The 24,436-nt window shown below is 44.1% G+C and overlaps 1 protein-coding gene across 1 annotated transcript in view; it reads left to right on the top strand.

The window, feature by feature from the left end:
- The window catches only part of LOC145417187 (serine-protein kinase ATM-like), an 89,405-nt gene that overhangs the window by 53,405 nt on the left and 11,564 nt on the right, over window positions 1-24,436 (top strand). Inside the window, exons 19-25 of the mRNA XM_080285961.1 lie at window positions 2,236-2,400; window positions 5,869-6,078; window positions 6,801-6,969; window positions 15,421-15,628; window positions 19,004-19,205; window positions 19,597-19,666; window positions 23,155-23,273. Coding sequence (XP_080142087.1) covers window positions 2,236-2,400; window positions 5,869-6,078; window positions 6,801-6,969; window positions 15,421-15,628; window positions 19,004-19,205; window positions 19,597-19,666; window positions 23,155-23,273 — 1,143 coding nt within the window. The remainder of the gene's footprint in view (window positions 1-2,235; window positions 2,401-5,868; window positions 6,079-6,800; window positions 6,970-15,420; window positions 15,629-19,003; window positions 19,206-19,596; window positions 19,667-23,154; window positions 23,274-24,436) is intronic.

Raw genomic sequence — 24,436 nt, 5'->3', positions numbered from 1 at the left:
ACACCTTAATACAGTAAAAGTCCAATTCTTCGGCATCCAATTCCTCGGCAAATCTGATATTTCGGCAGTTTTGAGAAATAGTCCCATTTACGAAAATCTCTGATCATTCGGCAGATTTTCCGATTTTTTTCGTCAGTCTTGAAATTCTCCATGAGTCCTTAGAGCCTGTTGCAGGACCTTCTACTGCTGGGGACTTTTTCCAGCAGTAGCAGACTCCAATCAACCCCTTCTATTGTACATATGTAAATAAGGAACCTACTATAAGTTTAGGTAAGTGCATGTGAACTTGTAGGCCTAGTGTATCATTACATTTATATACAGTATGTTCACTAATTTCTTTATTTTTCATATTCATGTATAGTACTGTATTCATTACAGTATTGTACAGCATCAAACAGTATACAGTACTCTCTCCAAACACATTTGTAATGATATGAGTAGTGATGATAGTGTTCACTGAAACATGTAAGGTACTGAGTGCGTAGGGTTTTTGATAATTCGGCAATTTTGATTTTTTGGCACTTGCCTGGTCCCATAGATACCGAAAAATCGGACTTCTGCTGTACCATAAAGGGAGGCCACAAACAAATCACCATCATGTCACCCTGTCCCCTGCCATTTCACTGCCCTCTTCCCAATTTAACATCCCCCTCTCTCATACACTTCTCCACTCCATTCCTCCATCTCATTCTCGGTCTCCCTCTCCCTCTCCCCCCTAGCAAATTACCTCCATGTCGCCCAGTCCCCTGCCATTTCACTGTCTTCCCTCCAACTTAACACCCCCTCTCTCATGCACCTCTCCACTCCATTCCTCCATCTCATCCTTGGTCTCCCTCTCCCTCCCTCTGCCTCACTTACATACACTCCTAGTTAGTCTCTCACTCCATCCTCTCACATGGCTCTCAAGGGTCAATATTGTTGGTAAATGAAGCTCCCTTGCACCTGTTCCATAGCTATTTATTTTTGGATTCAGCTGGTTTGGTGTCATCTTGTGTGTTATTTTTCTCCATTTGTTTTTCCTTCCTCCGTTCTGTTATTTAAAAAAAAAAAAAAAAAATACTGAGTGTGGTGGTATTGCAATGATGAAAATGATGCACAAAAGGGTAGTGAGGGGTAACAGGGAAAATAAACCACTAAGGAAGAGGTGTTTGGAAGCTTCCCCAACTAATGAAAGTACCGGCCAGGCTACCACAACAGACTCAGGTCTTACTGTGTATTTATGTTTACCAGTAATTTTGTTCTTCTATCTATCTGTTGTCAGACGCCTTAATCCCGTAAGGGGTGGCCACAAAACAAATCGACTCCACTTCACCCTGTCCCCTCCCATTTCACTGCCCTGCTCCCAGCTCACACCCCCCTTTCTCATGTACCTCTCCACTCCATCCCTCCATCTCATCCTCGGCCTCTACCATGCTTCCATACACTCTCCATCCTCTCCACATGGCCAGACTACCTCAGTGTGTTTCTCCTAACACTTCCTATCACATCCACATCCACACCACAACGTTTCTTCACTTCCTTGTCAGTCAGTCTTTCCATGTGACATCCTATCTTCAAATTATTTTATTCAGCTTGGGAATAGAATCTGTACAGTATCTCTTGTTTATCACGTAATGGGTGCCAAACATGATGCATGATAACAAGAGCACAGAACCTATGGGATTTATCCTAACTGGCACCAGGCACACCACTCACAAACCCAAGCTTTCCCCTTTACAATTACTTATAGCCACTAACTACACACACAGTGTTATGGTAAGTATCAGACACACACCTTCATGGTTAGGTTATTAGACAGTGATGACAAGGGCACAATAAAGAAGAAACACACACCATATAGAGACCTGAGATGGGCTGGAGGTAAGGGGTTGTGAGGCAGGGGTGGACATGTAGTGGTCACCACCACCTGGCATTAACTCCTGCAGTTGGCCAGCATCTTGGAAGCCCTCACAGCCACCACAAACCACAGATTATGCATTTTCAATAGAAACCCGCTCAGGTCCATGATGATGAAGTTTTTGAGCCAAAAAATGCATGATTTGCAGTGATAATGAAAACCAGTTTAACCAGGTGCCAGAGGCATATCTAAACCTCAAGATAAGGCAGGGCTAGCTAATTAAATACTACAGGTACTAATCAAGTTCACACTTTTGTAAAGTTTGAACTGTGGTGGCTACATTTGCTTTTACTTTTTAAGTCTGCACTGTATACACAATGCATCCATGTTTGTTTCAGCTGAGCCTGTATGTAAAGGATCTCAGAGACAAGTGGAGTGAGCGAGAAGTTGGAGTGGAGCTGCGGCACCAGGAGGTGATTGTGGCGGCGCGTGTGTCAGCACTGAAGGCCATAACCACTGGGTGCAGCAACCCACAACTGCACTCCCTCCTGCATGCCACTCTGGTACAAAGGATCACATTCACAACTTCTGTTTTTCACATAACATTTCTTTCACCTCTCAGTATCCACAGCAAGTGTCTTTTAGCTACATTGATTATGATAACTGATTTATAAACCACTACTATACCGTTTGTACATAAACTTGGCCCAGACTTCCATCCTTTTGCAGCTTATTTCACGTAGCTCTGTGGCAGAAAAAGACAATGTTACTGCCCTACATACCTTCCACAGCACTTCTTTGTGACTAGCATCATAATCTAGTGTCTGTTCTTACAACTGAGCATTCAAGACGGAAAGTTTAAGCCAAGTTAGAGTAAAAAGAGGATAGCATTTAGATAAATAGATAAGTTATACCTACATTTACAGAAGCTGTAGTAATCATCATCATCATCATCATCATCATCCAAACCTCCTCCCCCAACCCAAGGTGGGGTGAGGTAGGGTCCAGAGAAAAAAAAAAAAGATAGAATAAGGTACTGATCAATGTTTCCCCCATTGAAATGAGCCACACTCCCATTCACTTACTGCTCAGGCCCCTGGAATCCTGACCTCACCTGATTAGTAAAAAAAAAAAGGGGGGGGGGGATGCACATAGCCACACACTGGTCACACCCTCACCCCTACTCTGCACAAAATATATCCAGCCTGCTTGATCTCTTGTCAGTTCCCTTGCCTCTCTCTCTCTCTCTCTCTCTCTCTCTCTCTCTCTCTCTCTCTCTCTCTCTCTCTCTCTCTCACTTTCTTACCCCATCTGTACACCATCTTTCCCCTCCCCCAAGGAAGAAGGAACCAAAGACCAGGAGCCTGCAAACTGTTCCTTCCAAGAAAAAAAAAAAAAAAATACAAGAGAGCCAAATTCAAGATCCATTCATTTTGAGATGCCTGGACTGCATTTGAAAGACTGGAGATCATAGGAAGTAGGAAATACAGACAGAGGGAGACAGTTCCAGAGTTGACCTGTTGCATAAATGAAGGACTGGGAGTAACGGTTAACTCTTGCATTACCCTTTCCACCACCCTACCTACATGCATCCTCTCTATATCACCACACCATCTAATTACACCTTCTTCTTGGCCTACCACATCTCCTGTCTATCTATCTATCTATTGCCAGACACCTTAATCCCATATGGGGTGGCCACAAACACCTCCTGCCACTCTCAGACACACCCACATATACCCTAATACCCTTTCCACCTCTCTGTCCACACCCATTCTCTCCATATGCCCCTGTCCACACCCATTCTCTCCATATGCCCATACCACCTAACCACACTCTCCTCAACTTGGTGTGGTATTAATGTAAATATTAATGCTTTTTATACCAGCAGGACACTGTGCAATTCCCCCACATCACACCAGCTCACCATACACACCACATCACACCAACTCACCACACACACCACATCACACCAACTCACCACACACACCACATCACACCAACTCACCACACACACCACATCACACCAACTCACCATACACACCACATCACACCAACTCACCACACACACCACATCACACCAACTCACCACACACACCACATCACACCAACTCACCACACACACCACATCACACCAACTCACCATACACACCACATCACACCAACTCACCATACACACCACATCACACCAACTCACCACACACACCACATCACACCAACTCACCATACACACCACATCACACCAACTCACCATACACACCACATCACACCAACTCACCATACACACCACATCACACCAACTCACCACACACACCACATCACACCAACTCACCATACACACCACATCACACCAACTCACCATACACACCACATCACACCAACTCACCATACACACCACATCACACCAACTCACCATACACACCAACTCATCACACACACCACATCACACCAACTCATCACACACACCACATCACACCAACTCACCATACACACCACATCACACCAACTCACCACACACACCACATCACACCATACACACCACATCACACCAACTCACCATACACACCACATCACACCAACTCATCACACACACCACATCACACCAATTCACCATACACACCACATCACACCAACTCACCACACACACCACATCACACCAACTCACCACACACACCACATCACACCAACTCACCATACACACCACATCACACCAACTCACCACACACACCACATCACACCAACTCACCACACACACCACATCACACCAACTCACCACATCACACCACATCGCACTCACCACATGCATCACATCACACTCACCACACGCATCACATCACACCAACTCACCACACACACCACATCACACCAACTCATCACACACACCACATCACACCAACTCACCATACACACCACATCACACCAACTCACCACACACACCACATCACACCAACTCACCACACACACCACATCACACCAACTCACCACACACACCACATCACACCAACTCACCACACACACCACATCACACCAACTCACCACACACACCACATCACACCAACTCACCACATCACACCAACTCACCATACACACCACATCACACCAACTCACCACACATACCACATCACACCAACTCACCACATCACAGCCACTCACCACACGCACCACATCGCACCAACTCACCACACGCACCATGTCACACTCACGCACCACACGCACCATGTCACACTCACGCACCACATGCACCATGTCACACTCACGCACCACATGCACCATGTCACACTCACGCACCACACGCACCATGTCACACTCACAAACCACACGCACCACATCGCACCAACTCAGGTGAAAAGAGTATGTGTGTTGACTGTCTATCAGTCTATCTATAGCCAGATTCCTTAATCCTGTAAGGAGTGGAGCCACAAACAGATCACCTCCTTGTCACCCTGTCCCCCGCCATTTTGTTGCCTTCCTCCCAGCTTACACCGTCCACTCTCATATACCTCTCTACTCCATTCCTTATCTCATTCTCAGTCTCCCCTTCCCCTCCCCCCTTCCATTCATAAACGTACAGTCTCCTAGTTAGTCTCTCCCTCCTGTCTGCATGGCTAAACCACCTCAGTGTATTTCTAATGCTTTCTATCACATCCTCATACACACCACAACATTACTTCCTCATTTGTCAGTCTGTCTCTCCATTGTACTCCACATGCTCCTTTCACTCTCCTAGTTAGTCTATCCATCCTCTCCCCATGAACAAACCACCTCAGTGTATGCTCTCTATCACATCCCCATCCACACCACAATGCTCCATCACTTCCTCATTTGTCAGTCTGTCTCTCGATGTAACTCCACATGCTCCTTACTCTCCTTCCTCTCCACACGGCCAGACCACCTCAGTGCATGTCTCTTAACACATACATCCACACCACAATGCTCCATCACTTCCTCATTTGCCAGTCTGTCTCTCCATGCAGTCCCACATGCTCCTTTCAGATACCTCTTTGACATCATTTGCCTTTTCTGCACCACAGCTAAGGAAGAGCAAGGTGGGGCGTGAGGGAGGGAAGTTTGGCGGTGCGGGGTGTGAGTGGGCGGTGAAGGAGGCACAGCAGCTAGCCCCACGCCTCTCCCAGTCTGGCAAATGGCTCAACACTATGGAGCATGCCAGGGTGACCCGAACACACAACGATGTCAAGATGGCCATACAAGCAATGAATCCACTGGTAGACCATTTTAAACAGGTTAGTTACTTGATGCTGGTGGTATTAGTAGTTGTAGTAGTAGTAATAGCAGTAGTTGTTATTATGGTGGTGGTGGTAGTGCATCCAATTTCATATCATAGTATACACGAATGATATTATTATGCACGAATATATTATACACGAACATATTATACATGAATCACAGGCATCTCATCCACGAAATCAGATGCACTTTTGAATGGTAGGTTGCCAGGGCACGATAATGACAACCTCAGAGTCACGTGCCATGATTATAACAAAGCTTGACTTGTACGGGAAGGGTTGGTGACAGAGGAGGAGCAGAAGATGATGTGGTTAGGGGTCTTTGTCAGATGATGTGGATGTGATAGGAAGTGTTAGGAGAAACACACTGAGGTGGTTTGGCCATGTGGAGAGGATGGAGAGTGAGAGACTGATGAGGAGAATGTATGTGAGTGAGGTGGAGGGGGGGAGAGGGAGGGGGAGTGGAGAGGTATATGAGAGAGGGGGTGTGTGAGCTGGGAGCAGGGCAGTGAAATGGCGGGAGACAGGGCGACGTGGAGGCGATTTGATTGTGGCCACCCCATATGGGATTAAGGAGTCTGGCAATAGATAGGTAGACAAACAAAGACTGACATGTACAGGAAGGGACGGTGACACAAGAGGACCAGAAGATGATGTGGTTAGGGGTCTCTGTCAGATGAGATCAAGGAGGCTGTACTAACAAAGACTGACTTATACAGGAAGGAACAGTGACACAGGAGAACCAGCAGATGATGTGCCAGATGTACACACTGTATGGCTCGCTGCTGATGGACTCCCGCACCAGACCCGCCCGGGGCATCATACAGGACTACTACAACGTGGCCATCGCCAGGCAGGAGGACAACCCACCCATCAACGACAGCATTGGTTTGTTCTATAGCCTTTTTTCTCTAACCCTCGAAGCTCATGCAGTTAGTTTCTGTGTGTGTGTCAACCCCATACATCCACAACAACACTGGTTCATTCTATAGCCCTTTTTTCTTTACCCCTCTTATCTCATGCAGTTAGTTTTTTTATTTATTTATTTTTTGTAATGTAAGGAAGAAGTCATTGAGGCTAGGGAACTGACAAGAGATCGAGCTGGCTGGATGAATGTTGTGAGAAGTGCATGATCAGGGATTTGGCAGCCCTTTTTAACGTGGCAGCGTCCAGAATGACTCAGTCGGATACATTTATGTGAAACTACAGAACATGGTGAATGTTTCTGGCATGTCCTATAGAGCCAGGATTCCGGGGACTTGAATGATGAGTGAATGGAAGTGTGGTCCATTGGATTGGGCAGATTTGGGCTGTCTGGGCATTGCTACTCCTCACCCTGCCCTAGGGTGGGAAAGGAGGTCCAAATGATGATGATGATGTAAGAAAGAAGGAACCAAAGGCCAGGAGCCCACATATTGTTCCCTCCAAGAAAAAAACAGGAACAAGATAACAGAGAGCCAAATTGAAGATCCATTCCTCTTTTGAGATGCCTGGACACACTGCAGCCAACCAGAATACCATATAATACTGACCACAGTGCCTGTCTCTTGGACCTCTTCCTGACAAATAACCCATGTGGAGAGGATGGAAAGTGAGAGACTAACTAGGAGAATATGTTTGAGTGAGGTGGATGGGGAGAGAGGGAAGGGGAGACTGAGAATGAGATGGAGGGATGGAGTAGGGAGAGATATGAGAGGGGGGGGTGTAAGTTGGGGGGAGGGCAGCAAAATGTCAAGGGACAGGGTGACATGGAGGTGATTTGTTTGTGGCCACCTCATATAGGATTAAAGGATTTGGCTATAGATAGTTAGATAGAATACATGATAAAGGTACTGTCACCACTTCGATCCTCCAACCACACTCTCCTTAAAGCATCGTTAGTCAGTTGCCACAAACCTTCCCATTCTGAACCTGTCAGGGTGACCAGATGGCACTGATAGGGCAGACTGGGATAGATTTAGAAATTATTTTGCTGATATTCCATGGCAGTCTTACTTCTCCACTGACATCAGGTATACCCAGTCCCTCATGAATGACCTAATAGAAGCTGGTATGGAATTGTTCATACCCAGTTAGCTATTTACTAAAAGACAGGACTCCCCAAAATGTTTCAGCAACATTTGTGCCAGAGCAACAACCCAAAAGTCCTTAGCTGATCTACAGAATCCCTCAGTTACTTTATAATTGCAAGAAACCACACAAAAGCAGTAATAAATATTGCCAAATCAAACTTTCATCATAACCATGCCTCCAAAGTGTTAAATAATCCTAGTGACAATAGAAAATTTTTTGTCAACCCTAATTTCTTTCAGTAGTACCTTTAACAAGTCATGACCCATTCCCCCACTAATATCTTCAGATGAAACCAATATAAATGACCACATGGAAAAGTGAACATCCTTGCCCAGTACGTTTGCCAGAAATTCTGCCTTTGCGCAGTGGCAGTATCGTAACCAATGAGGTCTTGCCTAAGTGACGCGTATTTGTTGCTGCTGTAAAGCTCGAAATTGGGAAAAGTTTTCAATACCATCTCAGCACTTCTGCGGCACCTCGGTTTGGGTTACCTTTCCTAGAAGGGTAGTCAAGTCGTACCCCACCTGCTCGTGGTGACCTCGCAGACACCCTGTTTTTTTTTTCCATTTCTGTTTTTTGTGCTTTTTTTCCTTCGGTTTTCTTTTTTCCTCCTAAATTAGGGTGACACAAACGGGGGCGGCGCTACCCGGGTTTTTCCCGGGTAGTATTGTATATACGTTTTGCTGTTGTTGTCATTTTGTTTTTTTTTGTTCTCCCTTATCATGAGTAAACAACACCAGTGCCCTCGCTGCAGTAGGTCTGTAGCAAAAAGTGCACCAGCACTGAAGTGCGCCTACTGCAGCGAGTGGATTCATACAGCTTGTGAAAATTTGGATGCAGGCGACTATCCATTCATGAAGAGGAGCCACCAGCTGGGCTTTTGCTGGCTGTGTAGCCAGTGTGTTGCACCAGCAGACGAGGTCTTGGCTGGTGGAGAAAGTAGTACCAAGAAGGAGTATGAAGGTAAAGTTATTGGGCCAATCTTTCAAGCAATCAGAGACGTATCAAATAGACTGGAGGCACTAGAGACCAAGGTCTCATCACCTATGGCGGTCACACAAGATCAGGCCAAGTCATTTGCGGATGCTGTTCGTGGGTCTCTCGTGGGGGGAGGGAAGGATCTGCCTGGGGGCGTGATTGAGATCAGTGCTCATGGCCAGAAAAAAGCCATTCATAGTCAGCATGTACTGATTGTGAAACCAGAGAGTGGCGCTAGTGCCCTGACAAATCAGATGGGACCAGAAGACATCAGAGGCGTACTTAACTCGGTACCGGTTGACAGCTGCCTTAAGACCAAGGCTGGTGGGCTAGTAATGAAGTTTCCGTCAGCTGAGGCCAAGGGGGAAGCAACTGGGGTGCTGACTGATCATTTTGGCTCTGAGGGCACTTTTTGCATATCAGAGCCAAAGAAAATTCTGCCTAAAATGACCGTGACAGGCCTTTCCTCTTCCTTGGATGACTCTGACATCATCCCAAATATTCTGAGAAAAAACAATAAAATTAAGATGCTCGTTGATTAAGGTTGTACCCTCAACCTTCTCTTCACAAGGACAAGGAATGACACCAAAACTGCTGTCTTGAAGATGTCGCCAGAGGTGAGATCCTCCATTGTAGAACAGGGCAATTACATCTATGTGGATCTTACAAGATGCCGTGCTTTCGATAGATTCTGGGTTACACAGTGTCATCACTGCCAAGGCTTTGGTCATACATTTGAGAGATGTTCTAGGAAAAGTGATGAACCTAAATGTGTCTTTTGTGCTGGAGCCCATAAATCTAAGGACTGTAGTAACAGAAATTCTCCCAAATGCATCAACTGCTCTTCTTTAAGACATCAAGATGCTAATTCAAAGTCACAGGTGGTTGCCCATTTTGCTTCAAGTAGAGAATGTCCAAGTATGATTTCTCATAGGAATAGATTGATTGAAAACACCAATTTTGACCATTCAAAAAACTGACTACGTCCCTCTTGAACCAGTTAAGGATGGGTCTTTTAAATATTCGTTCCATCCGTAATAAGATAGACTATATTAATGAAACCCTAAATCAGCACGAGCTTGACATATTGTGCTTGACTGAAACCTGGTTGTATGAGTCTGATATCGATATTATTCGTAATGCCTTGCCTAAGACACATTCTATTATTAGTATTCCCAGGCCTGCTGCTGACTATCCAGGAGGAGGCGTAGCACTCATCTACTCTGCAGCACTTGCAAACGTTTCTCTCATTGACTTAGACCTGACCCCATCATCATTTGAATTTATGAAAGTATCAATAAATTTCCATCAGAATACCATTAGAATTGCAATTGTCTATCGACCAGGTCATCCGGGCAGAGATCGAGGTTTTATGGAGGAGTTTGGGCAGTTTCTTGAAGGGTTTTCTCTTAAACCTGGAGGACTTCTTGTTTGTGGTGATTTCAATTATTGGGTTGACAGTCCAGAGTCAAAACCATTTTCTTCAGAATTCCTTGAGTTGATCACCCAGAACAATTTTTTCAATCATGTGAGTAATCCAACTCATGTCTCAGGACATGTCCTTGACTTGATCTTGTCCCCTGTTGGTTGCAGGCGCGTATCAGATGTGGAGGTTGACTCATTTGACCCCCTCATCTCTGATCATGCTCTGATCACTCTTAGTTTTGATGTCCCAAAATCCCCTTCATATAAAAAGGTCATCAGGTTCAGAAATTACAACAATGTTGACCGCCAGTTGATGTGTTTTGAAATTGATCAACGTTTAAACTCCATCGATTCTTCAAGTCTTTCTTCTGGTGAATTGGTTGATATTTACAACAACGAGCTCAGGTCAATTTTTGACCATTATTGTCCTGAGGTAGTAAAAACAATCACTGTACGTGATAATTCTCCGTGGTATGGTCCATCCATTAATTCTTTGCGTAGACAACGTAGAAGGGCAGAACGTGAGTGGCGCTTGCAGCGGACCGAAGTAACTCGTTTGCGTTATGTTTTTGCGAGAAGAGCAGTCGTTCACACTGTAAAAGCCCAAAAGGCTAGGTATTATCAAAATAAAGTTGATTCATGTGGTGGTGATCAAAAAAAACTGTCTGCAGTTGTGAACAATTTGGTTGGTCGGAGGAATGTAATTGTTAAACCAACTTCTTTATCTGATGCCCAATTGGCTTCTGATTTTGCTTCATTTTTTACAAGTAAGATATCTCGCATAAGAAGTGATTTAGACAGCATTTCTCCTAGTGAAGCGTACTCAGTTGACTTCCAGCCACGGTGCACCGGGGATCATTTGCTTTCAACATTTCATCCACTGGATGTAAACAAAGTCAAATGTTACATCAGAGAACTTAATAAAACATTTTGCTCACTCGATCCATGTAACATGTCACAACTGCCTGATGTGTATGAGCATGCTGCAGACTTTATCTGCAACATAATAAATAGATGCTTCTTAGAAAGTAATTTTGTGCGGTCTGAGAAACGTACTTTGCTTAGGCCCCTAATTAAGAAACCTGGCCTTGATGTCGAGAGCATGACAAATTATCGTCCTGTCTCTAACCTGTTTTTTTTATCCAAGATTATTGAGCGGGCCATACTTGACCAACTCTTACCACTACTGGAACACAACAGAGTTGTTCCTGTTGTTCAATCAGCATACAGAAAATACCATTCGACTGAAACTTCACTAATAAGGATTCAGAGCGACTTGGTGGCAAACACTTGTAGTGGGATGTCCTCTCTCCTAGTTCTTTTGGATCTGTCTGCAGCTTTTGATACAGTAGATCATAAACTATTGTTGGATGATCTGTATTTTTATGGCGTTCGTGATAGTGCCCTTTTGCTCCTTAAGTCGTATCTGTCGGACAGATCTCAGAGAGTGGTTGTTGATTACGCTAGCTCTGATTCTGCTCCTCTTCTATTTGGAGTCCCTCAAGGATCAGTTTTGGGTCCAATTCTATTTACTATCTACACAAGTAGTTTATCGTCTTTACTTGATGCTCATGATGTGTCCTATCATTTTTATGCTGATGACACCCAGCTCTATGTTAAGATGTCAGATATCAACGATACTAAGATAAAGTTTGAATCTCTAATGTCTGATATTAAGATTTGGATGGCTAAGAGGAAACTTAAGCTGAATGATGGTAAAACTGAGATCATCATCATCAGAGGAAACAGAAGGGGTGATGACACTGACAATGCCCTGGCTTTGAACATTGGCATGTCACAGCTGCATCCAGTCAGTTCTGTTAGAAATTTGGGTGTTTATTTTAATTCTAAGTTAAATTACAAAGAACACATTAATCAGGTTGTAAGAGGGTGTAACTTGCATATCAGAAATCTGTATTCTGTGAGAAGATTCCTGAATAGACAGTGCCTCCTAACATTGGTCCATGCAGTGGTCTTGTCTCGTGTTGATTATTGTAATTCACTGTGGGTTGGTCTTCCAAATAATATACTAACAAAAGTTCAGTCTGTGTTGAACAGGGCGGCACGGCTTATCTTTGGTCTCCCCCCAAGAACCTCAACTACCCCGTTTCTGATTGAGTTGCATTGGTTACCAGTAAAGGCTAGAATTGAATTTAAACTGTGTCTTATTACATTCAAGGTTCTTAAGTTTGGTGAACCGAAGTATCTTGCTGAATTGTTAAAACTCCCATCGACACGCCCGGGTGTGATGTTACGCAGTGAAGATGATTCCTTGCGTCTTGATGAGCCAGGAGCCATTCACCAGTCATCTTTCTCTGATCGTTCTTTTGCATATAGAGCCCCTAGATTATATAACAGATTGCCATTGTCCATAAGACAACTCTCTACTGTTGAATCCTTTAAGAGACAGCTGAAAGCCTTTCTTTTTTCAAAATGCTACGATCTGGAGAGAGGTATTATGACAGATGATTATAGGGTTTAATTTTTGCCACTTTCATGTATATATGATGTAGCTTGTATTATATACAAGAAATGTCACAATTCTTGTAATTGTAAAAATAACAAGCGCTAGTGAATTCCCAAAAGGAAGAACTGGCGCTTTTGAGAAACAAAAGGCCAGATTATTATTATTATTATTATTATTACAGGAAGTCAGTCAGAACATTCCTGTACTACAACTTGTCTATCCCAGAATTGCTCCAGTAAAGGTACAGACTAGATACCGTACTCATAATCCATCCTAGACAATTTACCAACCAACAAAGCTCCAGGCCCAGATGGAATTCCTTCAATAGTTTTCAAAAACTGTTCCACGAAACTTGCTCCTGTTCTTAGCAAATAATCCAGACTATGTATATGTACCTTTTTATTCCCTAATTCTTGGAAAGAAGCCAATATCCACCCAATTCCAAAGAAAGGAAGTTCCTCTGACCCCTCTGATTACAGACCAATAGCTGTCATATCTTTTGGTAAAGTATTTGAGACTTATAAATAAGCCATGTGGAGAGGATGGAGAGTGAGAGACTGACAAGGAGAGTGTATGTGAGTGAGGTGGAGGGGAGGAGAGGGAGGGGGAGGCCAAGGATGAGATGGAGGGATGGAGTGGAGAGGTTTATGAGAAAGGGGGGTGTGAGCTAGGAGCAGGGCAGTGAAATGGCGGGAGACAGGGCAACCTGGAGGCACTTTGATTGTGGCCACCCTTTACGGGATTAAGGCACCTGGCAATACATAGATAGTTCTCAGCAAGTGAAAGATAAGTGTAAAAGTAGATTTATATAACAATTTCCACTTGATTAGTGCCAGCATGCCACAAGGATCAGTCCTGGCTCCAACCCTGTTCCAGATTAAGGTATATTAATGATCTCTTGTCTGTCACCCATAATCCCATCCATTCATATGCAGATGACTCAACACTTCACAGTTCATTCACACTTAAACACCCATTCACAAAGTTTAATATCTCTAACTCTCAACTCAGTACAGCCATCTCCATAAATCAAGACTTGTCTACGATCAGTGAATGGGGACAAAATAACCCTGTTTCATTTAATGGTAGGAAAACTAAATTTATACAATTATTTAATGGACAGAGATTGCCTGATTCCTACCTTCAGTGCAACCAATATTCCAACCTCTGAAAGTGTTGAAATTCATAGTGTTTTGCTTATAATGGCCTCAGCTGGACCTCTCATATTAGATCACTTGCTCATACCTTCTCAAAGAAACTTGAATTATTGTCAGAATCCACAACATCTTCACGGACGAGCAGTTAGCCATAATATACAAGAGTCATGTGTGCTGTCAGCTTGAATATTACTCACCCTTGTGGAGTGGATGTGGACAGGTTGCACTAAAACAACTAGACAAAATTCAGAACAAAACTGTTAGAATCATTAACAACCCCGCTATTACAATAAACTACCTCCCCTACAGGTAAGAAGGAATGTTGTCTCCCTTGCATTATTTTACAGATACATTTATGGCAAATGTTCAGACGAAGGTGCATCCATTGTGCCACCTCTCCATTCCTTCCCCTATGCTACACGGGCATCTGGTAGCGCTCATGACTGGACTGTCACACTGCCATATTGCACAATTTCTGCCTATTACCATTCCTTTATTCTCCAAACTGCTTCTCTTTGGAACTCACTTTCCCACAGTGGTTTCCCCCAGACTTCACCCTACAGCTGTTCAAGGCCAACTGTTAACAGATTTTTTATTAATGGAAGACACCTGTAATCTGGTGTGTGTGGATGGTTTCTTTTATTATTAATTTTTTTCCTTCCTCTATTCATTTTCTGTAAAAAAAAAAAAAAAAAAAAAAAAAAAAAAAAAGAATTGTCATTTTTCCTTCGTTAATGCTGAGTTGTATAAATGTTCTGTCACAACAGTATAATGCTAGTCACAAAGAAGTGTTCTGGAGAGGATATAGGGCTGTAGTATTGTCATTTTCTGCCTTAGAGCTATGTGGAATAAGCTTGAAAAAGACAAAATTTTGGGCCACGTATGAGTGAAAACAGTACATTGGGTGTGCACTTAACTCTCCAAGTAATTTCAGCTGAGCCATTTTGGTTTAAGAGTTAGTTTTGTGTGGGTGTGCAGCTGTGATGTCCACCCAGGAGCCAAACCTCCTCATATTTCCCTGCACCTCACCATGGCAAGGACCCTGGTATAACCATGGTGAGGCGGTGTCTACCACAAGGGGGCGCCAGATCCCTACACAGTGTATATACTGTACTGGCCCCACAGAACCAATTGCTTACCTGTGGTTGATGGGTCTGCTCAACCAGGCAGATCGGAGTTAAGCAGCAGGAGCAACACTTTATGCAGCTTGTAATTGCTATCATATTGTGGCCACAACAGGTGCTGGTTGTTCAGGTACACTGGAGGACACATACAACGAGCTGGCCACGTACACCTTTGAATTGTACCGCCAGCTTCACCAGTACTTGGAGGGTGAATCCACCAAGGGCAAGCGTGCCAACATTCAACGCTCCAGGGAGGAAATTGCCCGTGTGGAGGACCTGGGACGGGGCTGTACTGACCTGGCCCTGAGGAAGGACCTGCGCAGGTGAGACTAGAAGAGTACAAGGCCAGGTGGGTTACTGTGTATCAGTGAAATAATGATCACCCTCTCCTTTTTATGTGTATATACTGTATATATATATCATCATCATCATCCGGACCTCCTTTCCCACCCAAGGGCATATATATATACCTGTATACATATTTTTATTGTTTGGTACCACCAGAGAGGTGGCAGTACTGTTCAAGCTGAAGGAGTGTGACCATGTGCAGTGTGTCACAAGGCTGTGAGAAATAGCTCCATTTTATGCAGTGTTTGTGATAAGTGGGTGTATACGAGGTGTGGTGGTATTAGAGGTAGGCTGCAAAGAATAAAAATAATATTGTAATCTGGTCTTTTGTTTCTCAACACCACCATTTCATCCAGTAAGGAATTTACAAGTGCTTGGCACAATTCAACACGTTTACAATTTAAAGAAAGATCATCATCATCATCATCATCTAATCCTGTTTCCCCGCGAGGAGCATAGGATCCCGGGGCTAGGCAAGTTGGTCCTGACATCATGAGAGTGACCAGCCTCACTCATCCCTGAGTGGCATTACATGAGCAATAAGCCCCAACCATCCCTTGGATATAAACCTGCACTGGCTCAGTCTGATTGGAGCTCCGTAATTATGCACTAAACCACCAGGCACCATAATTTGGTTATATGATTACCACCCAGCATAGTAAATGGTTTCCTGGTGTACAGAAAACCAGTTGGCTTGTCACTCAGTGTAGAGTCACCCATAGGCCGAAGGAAGAGGAAAGAATGACAGGAGAGAGAGTGTAAAGTCACCTGTAGGCAGAAGGAAGAGGAAAGAATGAATATGGCACATAATGTAATTATAATGATACTGTACTCCCCTAGTGTTGGCATCAGTGGAGGGTGAAGTAGTACACTATGCAGTACAGTGCACTTAATCCCATGTGGTCTGATGGTGACTGGCTCCCACAAAGATTACTCCACCACAGGGGTTCACAGCAGTTGGGTTTAGCCACCACATGGGTCACAAGAGCAGATGGCACAGATACGTCCTCACTGTATGGCATCCATGGGAGAGAATGAGAGAGCGACAGTAGGCGTGATGCATTGGGTGGGCTGCTTCCACGACTAAACACATTGTGCTTGGCTGGTGCATTGTGGGGTCTGCCTCCACACTGATTGGGCCCCATGTCTGAGCCAGATGGTACACCTCACTGCTAAGAAATCTATAGTACCACCGATCGCTTCCCATTTCTGAGTCAGATAGTGCCTAATTTCACTGGAAATTGTTCTAATAAGTCAAGCAGAAAGCACCGGGTGATGCATTAGGCCGAATGTTGTGACAGCGGATAATTGAGAGGTTACTGTAATAATGATTTCTGCTTTGTCATTATTCAGTTTAAGTCTCTTGTTTGTCATCCACACCTTAACCCCTAAAGACCACAAATCATCAACCCTGCCTGCTCCCGGAACCCCAAAAGGGTCTGACTTTTCAGCTTTCACCGTGGTAAATTTTGGCCTTACAAATTTCAAATGCCTCATTTTACACACCAGAAAAGGTATAGTTCTCTTTCATTCGTCTAATGGTTACTGCATGATCAATCGTCAAAGAACGTAAAAAATTAAAAATGTTAGAGAGAGAAGAAAAAAAAAATTACATCAAAGTACATGTTGGTCTTCTGGGTTTGAAGAGCTTGATTTTACACACCAGAAAATGTATATGTCATTCTCATATGTCTTATGGTAACTGCACTGTTGACTGTCAAAAAAACAAAAAGAAAAAATTGTCCCCTCACCATGAGCAAAAATGGGACATCAATAGGCAATAGGGGGAACAGGGAGATGGAAGGAGTGTAGGGGGGCATCAGGAGGGGGGGAAAGGGAGGGAATATGTCTACCACACACAGCCAATACGGTCTATGAGGGGTATGGGGGGTAGTTTGGGTGGGAGGGGACACAGAAGGCAGGATCCAATGGGGCAGAGGGAAATGGGGAGATGGTGTGGGGAGGGGGGGGTCCCCACACTCAGGGATAGGGCTGGATTATGCCTCCCACCACGTCATCTCTTAGTTTTCATTGGCTAGGTACCATTTACGTCATAAAAGTGGTGGGGTTACAGCTCTCCAGTTTTTTGTAACCCGTCCAATCGTCAGCCATAGGACTTCACGTACCAAGTTTGGAAACTGACAGTCGTCGGACATAGGTCTTTAGGGGTTGATATCAGGCATTAGAGATTGCTGTTTATTCTTAGTATTTATTAATATTTGTTGTCATAACACAGAGCTGCATGCCATCAGCATGAAAGTGATGGAACACATCTTATAGAGATGATAAACTACAGTAAACTCTCAATTATCCAGCATAATCCAGCCAAGCCCTGTGCCAAATAATGTGATACGTTATATACTTAGTACACCCCCTTTGGCTCAATATTGGGCGTCTGGCCAGATATTGCATTACTATCCATCTTGACCCTCAATCCTAAAATCTTCCCTGTGATTAAAAGATGAAACTGAAGCATAAAATACAGTAAAGTACAGCAGTGATACAATACAGTAATGCGGTGCTGGTTGACTACTGTTTATGAGCTGGTTGAAACACCTTCATTTTTCTTGTGTAAAATACAGGTTTGTCAGTTCATTATGACTTGCCATAAGTGCTTGGGATAGATTAAAAGCATTCTACTTGCCAGAGTGCCAGGGGGTTCTAAGAGATCTTTCAATGCAGTATGTGTTAGGAGAATGCTGGAGGGTAGTGAGAGGTGGACGGTAAAGGAAGAGGATATTCATAGGCTCAGATGTACGGAAACGATAATGATTAGATGAATGTGCAGTGCATCTGTGAATGCAAGAACTTGGGGGGCTAGGATTGTGAATGAAGAGTCGAGAGGAAGGATGGGACTGCAGTGTGTTGGTGTTGTGATGAGAAGAGTAGACTGAAATGGCTTGGGCAGGTTGAGAAGATGGAGGATGACAGTTGGGTGCGGAATGTGAGAGGTGTGAATGTTGAGGTTAGAGTGTGAAAGACAGACCAAAAAAGACCTGGGACAAGGCCATACAGTGTGACCTCAGGGATAAGAGACTAAATAGATAGGCTGCTAGAGATTGAGCAGTGTGGAGAGCTGGCATTGAGTGACCAGTGCCAATGAAGGCAAGCATGTTGGAACCTTTATAAACAAAATCTATCTATCTGTCTATTGCCAGACGCCATAATCCCGTAAGGGGTGGCCATTTGACTTTGAGTTAATTTGTTTTACGGGCAGGGGCGCTAACCCTCCACCAACCCACTTGTTGACACGTAGGGAGCATGTATGGTTTGGTTATATGGTTACCACCCAGCGTTGTAAATGGTTTCTTGGCTTACAGGAAACGATCATTATTATTTTTCCCTTCCAGACACTTGCTGATCCTCACCAGGAACGTAGAGAGGGACTGCGACACACTGGCCGACCTGGAGCAGCAGCGGGAGATGTGCTTATTTGAGGCCATGAAGAACTTCCTCAAGTGCCTGCAGGCCTCAGCAAAATACCACCTCCACGTGTATAGAGTCATAGCACTGTGGATCGAAAACATCGGAAACCATCGTATCAATGAGTTGGTAAGGTGATTCTCTCTTTCTCTCTCTGAAAATGTTCTTTACTGTTTTATGTATGTCTACTGTGTGTGTGTGTGTGTGTGTGTGTGTGTGTACATCTTTTTATTTTACAGATGAATGTTTGAATGATGCTAAATGGCAGGAATAATGATGATACTATACTTTGTGAAATAGCATTCTAATAATGTTAAAAATTAATTTTTATGTGGATGAATACAGTGAGCTAATTCTCTCTCTCTCTCTCTCTCTCTCTCTCTCTCTCTCTCTCTCTCTCTCTCTCTCTCTCTCTCTCTCTCTCTCTCTCTCTCTCTCTCTCTCTCTCTCTCTTCTCTGTTAGATGGGTGAGTACAGTCCGGGTGTGCCAAGCCACCATTTTGTGCCACTCCTGTACCAGCTAGTGGCTCGGATCACCTGCAACCCAGACCAGAACCCCACCTTCCACACCGTCCTTCGCAGCATAGTAGGTTTGTGGACTCGCATTTCCGTGTATGCCACATACAAAGATTCCTTAGCATGTAGGGAGAGCCCTCTCAGTGTCAGGAGAGGCAACAGCTCTCTGAACTTCTTACCACCCCACCCTCTAGCCACAGAGCTGCTCCAGCCCCACCTCCAGCACATAACGTCTCCCAAATAACAAAACTCTTCCACACACTCAAGAGGCTCACCAGCAAGATCAATCCTTTCACGCCTGACAATCTCCACCTGCTCTCCCCGACATGCCGCACACATGAAATCAGCGCCCACTTATCACAAACACTGCATTATCTTGCAGTCTGCCTCTAATACCACTACATCTCTTATGCACCCACTTATCACAAACACTGCACAAGATGGAATTACTTCCCACGCCCTTGTGGCAAACTGCACATGGCCACACTCCCTCGTCTTTGACAGTACCACCACCAGCCCTAGATACCATCACTTTTGTTTTATCTGCATTTACCCTTAAGCCCTTGTGCCCCATACCATCTCTCCACTTCCTAAATCTTTCCTCCACCTCCCTTTCATTCTCTGCAATCAACACCAAATTATCAGCATACAACATCTCCCACGGGAGTCCATTTCTGAAGTCACATGAAAGGGCTTCAAGTACCATGATAAACAGCAAGGGTCTCAAAACTGACCCCTGATGCACACCAACATTCACAGAAAACTCATCACTCAAATCTCCATTCACCTTTATCTGGGTGAGGGCACCCACATGCATGGCCATAACCACCCTAACCAGCCACTCCTCCAAGTCAAGCTTTCTCATTGCCCACTTCACCACCTCTCTAGGGACTGAAGGGACTCTGTGGATCAAATATTTGCAGTGAGACAGATGATGGAGAAGGTTTGTGAGAAATGCTGTAAGGTGTTTATGGCATTCATGGATCTGAAAAAGCATACGACGCAGTGGACAGAGAAGGATTGTGGAAGGTTTTGCGCATGTATGGTGTAGATGGTAAGGTGCTAGGTGCCGTCAAGAGTTTTTATGATGGTAGTGAAACATTTTGAAGGGTTAATGGGCATCTAAGTGAATGGCTCACGATCGGTGTGGGCATGCGACAGAGTTGTGTGATGACCCCATGGTTGTTCAATATATATATGGATGGGTGATGCGTGAAGTAAAAACACGAATAATGGAAAGGGGGATGGCGTTGGTAGTGAATGGTGATGGATGGAATATCTCAAATTTGTCGTATGCTGATGATGCAGTACTGCTTGCAAGTACTGGACAAGAACTTGGTAGGGTAATGCAGTTTTGCTGATGTCTGTGAGCGTCATGCCTTGAGAGTAAATGTAGAGAAGAGTAAACTGATGGTTACTGAGAGAAAAGGTGACTCCCAGTGTGATGTTACAGTGAATGGAGAGAGACTGGAATTAGCGAGAGAGTTCAGGTACTTGGGTACAGTGGTAGAAAAGAGAGGAAAATGTGCAAAAGAAGTGGAAAGTAGTGACACAAGGAAGAAAAGTAGCTGGTGCAATGAAGGCCTTGATAAGAAACAGAGGCTTCAGTGTTGCAGCTGCATGAGGCTTACATGAAGAAGTGTTAGTGCCAGCTTTAACATTTGGATGTGAGACTATGGTGTGGCATGAAATTGAAAAGTCAAGAGTAAGAGCTGTGGAGATAGGACTGCTGAGGAATGTACGTGAAGTACAGAGGGTGGATACGTTTCGTTTCGTTTCGTTTTTAAAGGCTCCAACATGCTTGCATGTGTCAGCCTTGGTCACCTAATGGCAGCTCTCCACGCTGCACGATCCATTGCAGCCTCCCTGTTCAGTCCCTTAACCCTGAGGTCACACTTAATGACCTCGTCCCATGTCTTTCTCGGTCTACCCCTCATAACCCCACCCCCAATATTAATACTTCTCACCTTCCTTACCCAATTACCATCCCCCATCCTCTCCACATGTCCAAACCATCTCAATCTACCTCTCCTCATCACAACACCAATACACTCCAGTCCCATCCTACCTCTCAACTCTTCCATCGTAAACCCAGCTCCTCCAGGATACGAAATAATGTGATTCGTGAAAGATGTGGAGTGAGGAAGTCTGTGGACACCAGAATCAAAGAGAGTGTGATGAGATGGTATGGTCATGTGGAGAGAATGCATAACAATAGAGTGGTGAAAATGGTATATCTGAACAAATTTAAAGGAAGGAGGCGAGGTAGGCCAAGGAGAAGGTGGAGGGATATGGTGGATGAATGTGTGAGGAAGAGAGGTTTGGAAGTTGGTGAGGCTAGGGAACTGACAAGAGATCGAGCTGGCTGGATGAAAGTTGTGAGAAGAAGTGCATGATCAGGGATTTGGCACCCCTTTTTAACGTGACAGCGTCCGGAATGGCTCTATTGTTTACATTTATGTGAAGCTGCAGAATGTAGCGAATGTTTTGGCAGATCCGATAGAGCCAGGATTCTGGGGGATTGAATGATGAGTGAATGGAAGCGTGGCCCATTGGATTGGGGAAATTTGTGTGGACATTGCTACTCCTCACCCTGCCCTAGGATGGGAAAGGAGGTCTGGATGATGGTGATGATGATGATGATTATTATTATTATTATTATTATTATTATTATTATTTATTTATTATTATTATTATTATTATTATTATTATTATTATTTCAACACCTCACACTGCCCTAGGGTGAGAAAGGAGGTCTGGATGATGATGATTATTATTATTGTTTATTATTATTATTATTATTTATTATTATTATTATTTATTATTATTATTATTTATTATTATTATTATTTATTATTATTATTATTATTATTATTGCAACTCCTTACCATGCCCTGGGGTGAGAAAGGAGGTCTGGATGATGGTGGTGATAGTATATAGGCATTAATCTAAGCTTTCTTCTCATTCATGTTATTGTTTAATGCATATGTGTAGTGCACCCCTGTCCCACCACAGCCTTCCCATGGTAGTATTATGTTCCAGGAGAAAATATGACACTTGGAAGAATATGAATGTGTCCTGTAATGCCCTGAGTGTGGTGTTATGACTGATATTTAAATTCCTTATTGATATTGTTTGAGCTACTTATTTTCTTGGAGAAGATTAGGACTTAGTAAAAATGTGAATGCAGGCTTTAATAAGTCTGTTGTACTGATATTCAATAATGGAAGCTCTCTCTCTCTCTCTCTCTCTCTCTCTCTCTCTCTCTCTCTCTCTCTCTCTCTCTCTCTCTCTCTCTCTCTTCTCCTTTTCTTTCCCTTCCCCTTCCCTTCCCTTCCCTTCTCATCCCTCCCCTCCCCTTCTCTCCTCTCCTCTCCTCTCTTCTCCTCTCCTCTCCCCTTCTCTTCTCCAATCCTCTCCTCTTCTCTTCCCTTTCTTTCCCTTCCCCCATCTCCTCTCCTGTTCTCATCTCATCTCTTCTCTCCTCTTCTCTTCTCTTCCCTTCCCTTCCCTTCTCTCTCCATTCCTCTCCTCTCCACACTACTCCTGTCCTCTCTTCCAGACCACATATGCCTGGATCACCCCCACCACAGTCTGCCGGTGGTGGTGGCGCTGGCCCACGCCCACGCTGACGATCGCTTCACCGCAGTCGGGAAAAAACAGATGAAAGTCATGGAGGAGGTTTGTGTTTGGAACGTGTTTGTGTCGGATTAATACCTGATGTAGCGTACGTCATGGATTTGTGGTTACCAGAGATTTTTATTTATGATGGAAGATGAGTGTGTGAGGAAGAGAGGTTTGGAAGTCGGTGAGGCTAGGGAACTGACAAGAGATCGAGCTGGCTAGATGAATGTTGTGAGGAGAAGTGCATGATCAGGGATTTGGCACCCCTTTTTAACGTGGCAGCGTCCAGATTGCCTCTGTCGGATACTTTTATGTGAAGCTACAGAACATGATGAATGTTTTTGGCGTATCCGATACAGCCAGGATTCTGGGGGCTTGAATGATGAGTGAATGGAAGTGTGGCCCATTGGATTGGGCAAATTTGGGCTGTCTGGACATTGCTACTCCTCACCCTGCCCTAGGGTGGGAAAGGAGGTCCGGATGATGATGATGATGATGATGATGATACTTTAACTTGGCATAGATTTCCATCCATTTGCAGCTTATATCACAGAACTTACAGGCAGAAGAAGACAATGCTGTGGCTCTACATCTTTTCCATAGCATTTCTTCATGACTAGCATCATATTTTAATGTTAATATATCACCACAACTCAGAATTTCATGATGCAAAACAGAGAGATGGCAGTTTTAGGCCAAGTTAAAGTGAAAAGAGTGAGAAGTAAAGAGGAGTGACCTGGGACTCCACCACAGATATGCTGAGTTCCTTTGTTGACTTACATTCCCTTCCTTACCCCATTCTAGGTGGGAAGAGGTCTGGATGATGATGATGGTTTGGTGGTGATGCTGGTGGTGGTGGTGATGATGATGATGATGATGGTGGTGATGATGATGATGGTTGAGGATGATGATGATAGTGATTGATGATGATGATGGTGGTGAGGATGATGATGAGTGAGAAAATCCTGTAGCTCATGACTGATAAGTTAAAAGTGGGATAAACACACACACACACACACACACACACACACACACACACACACACACACACACACACACACACACTCTTCAAAGCAATTTAACAATGAATCACCAGCAACTTTCGATGAAGACAAGGCTTTAACTAGGATATAACAGTTTATAAATATGAAACAACTTTACATGACCAAAGTATAACCATGGACTAAGTAGGTTGTTGTGTTGTGTTAGGACTGTGTGGA

Source organism: Coenobita brevimanus, chromosome 109, assembly GCF_032717465.1.
Source record: "Coenobita brevimanus isolate Jiangsu-jjx chromosome 109, ASM3271746v2, whole genome shotgun sequence".
Lineage (NCBI taxonomy): Eukaryota > Metazoa > Arthropoda > Malacostraca > Decapoda > Coenobitidae > Coenobita > Coenobita brevimanus.
Note: the sequence above shows the minus strand (reverse complement) of the source record. Positions and strands in the feature narration are given on the sequence as shown.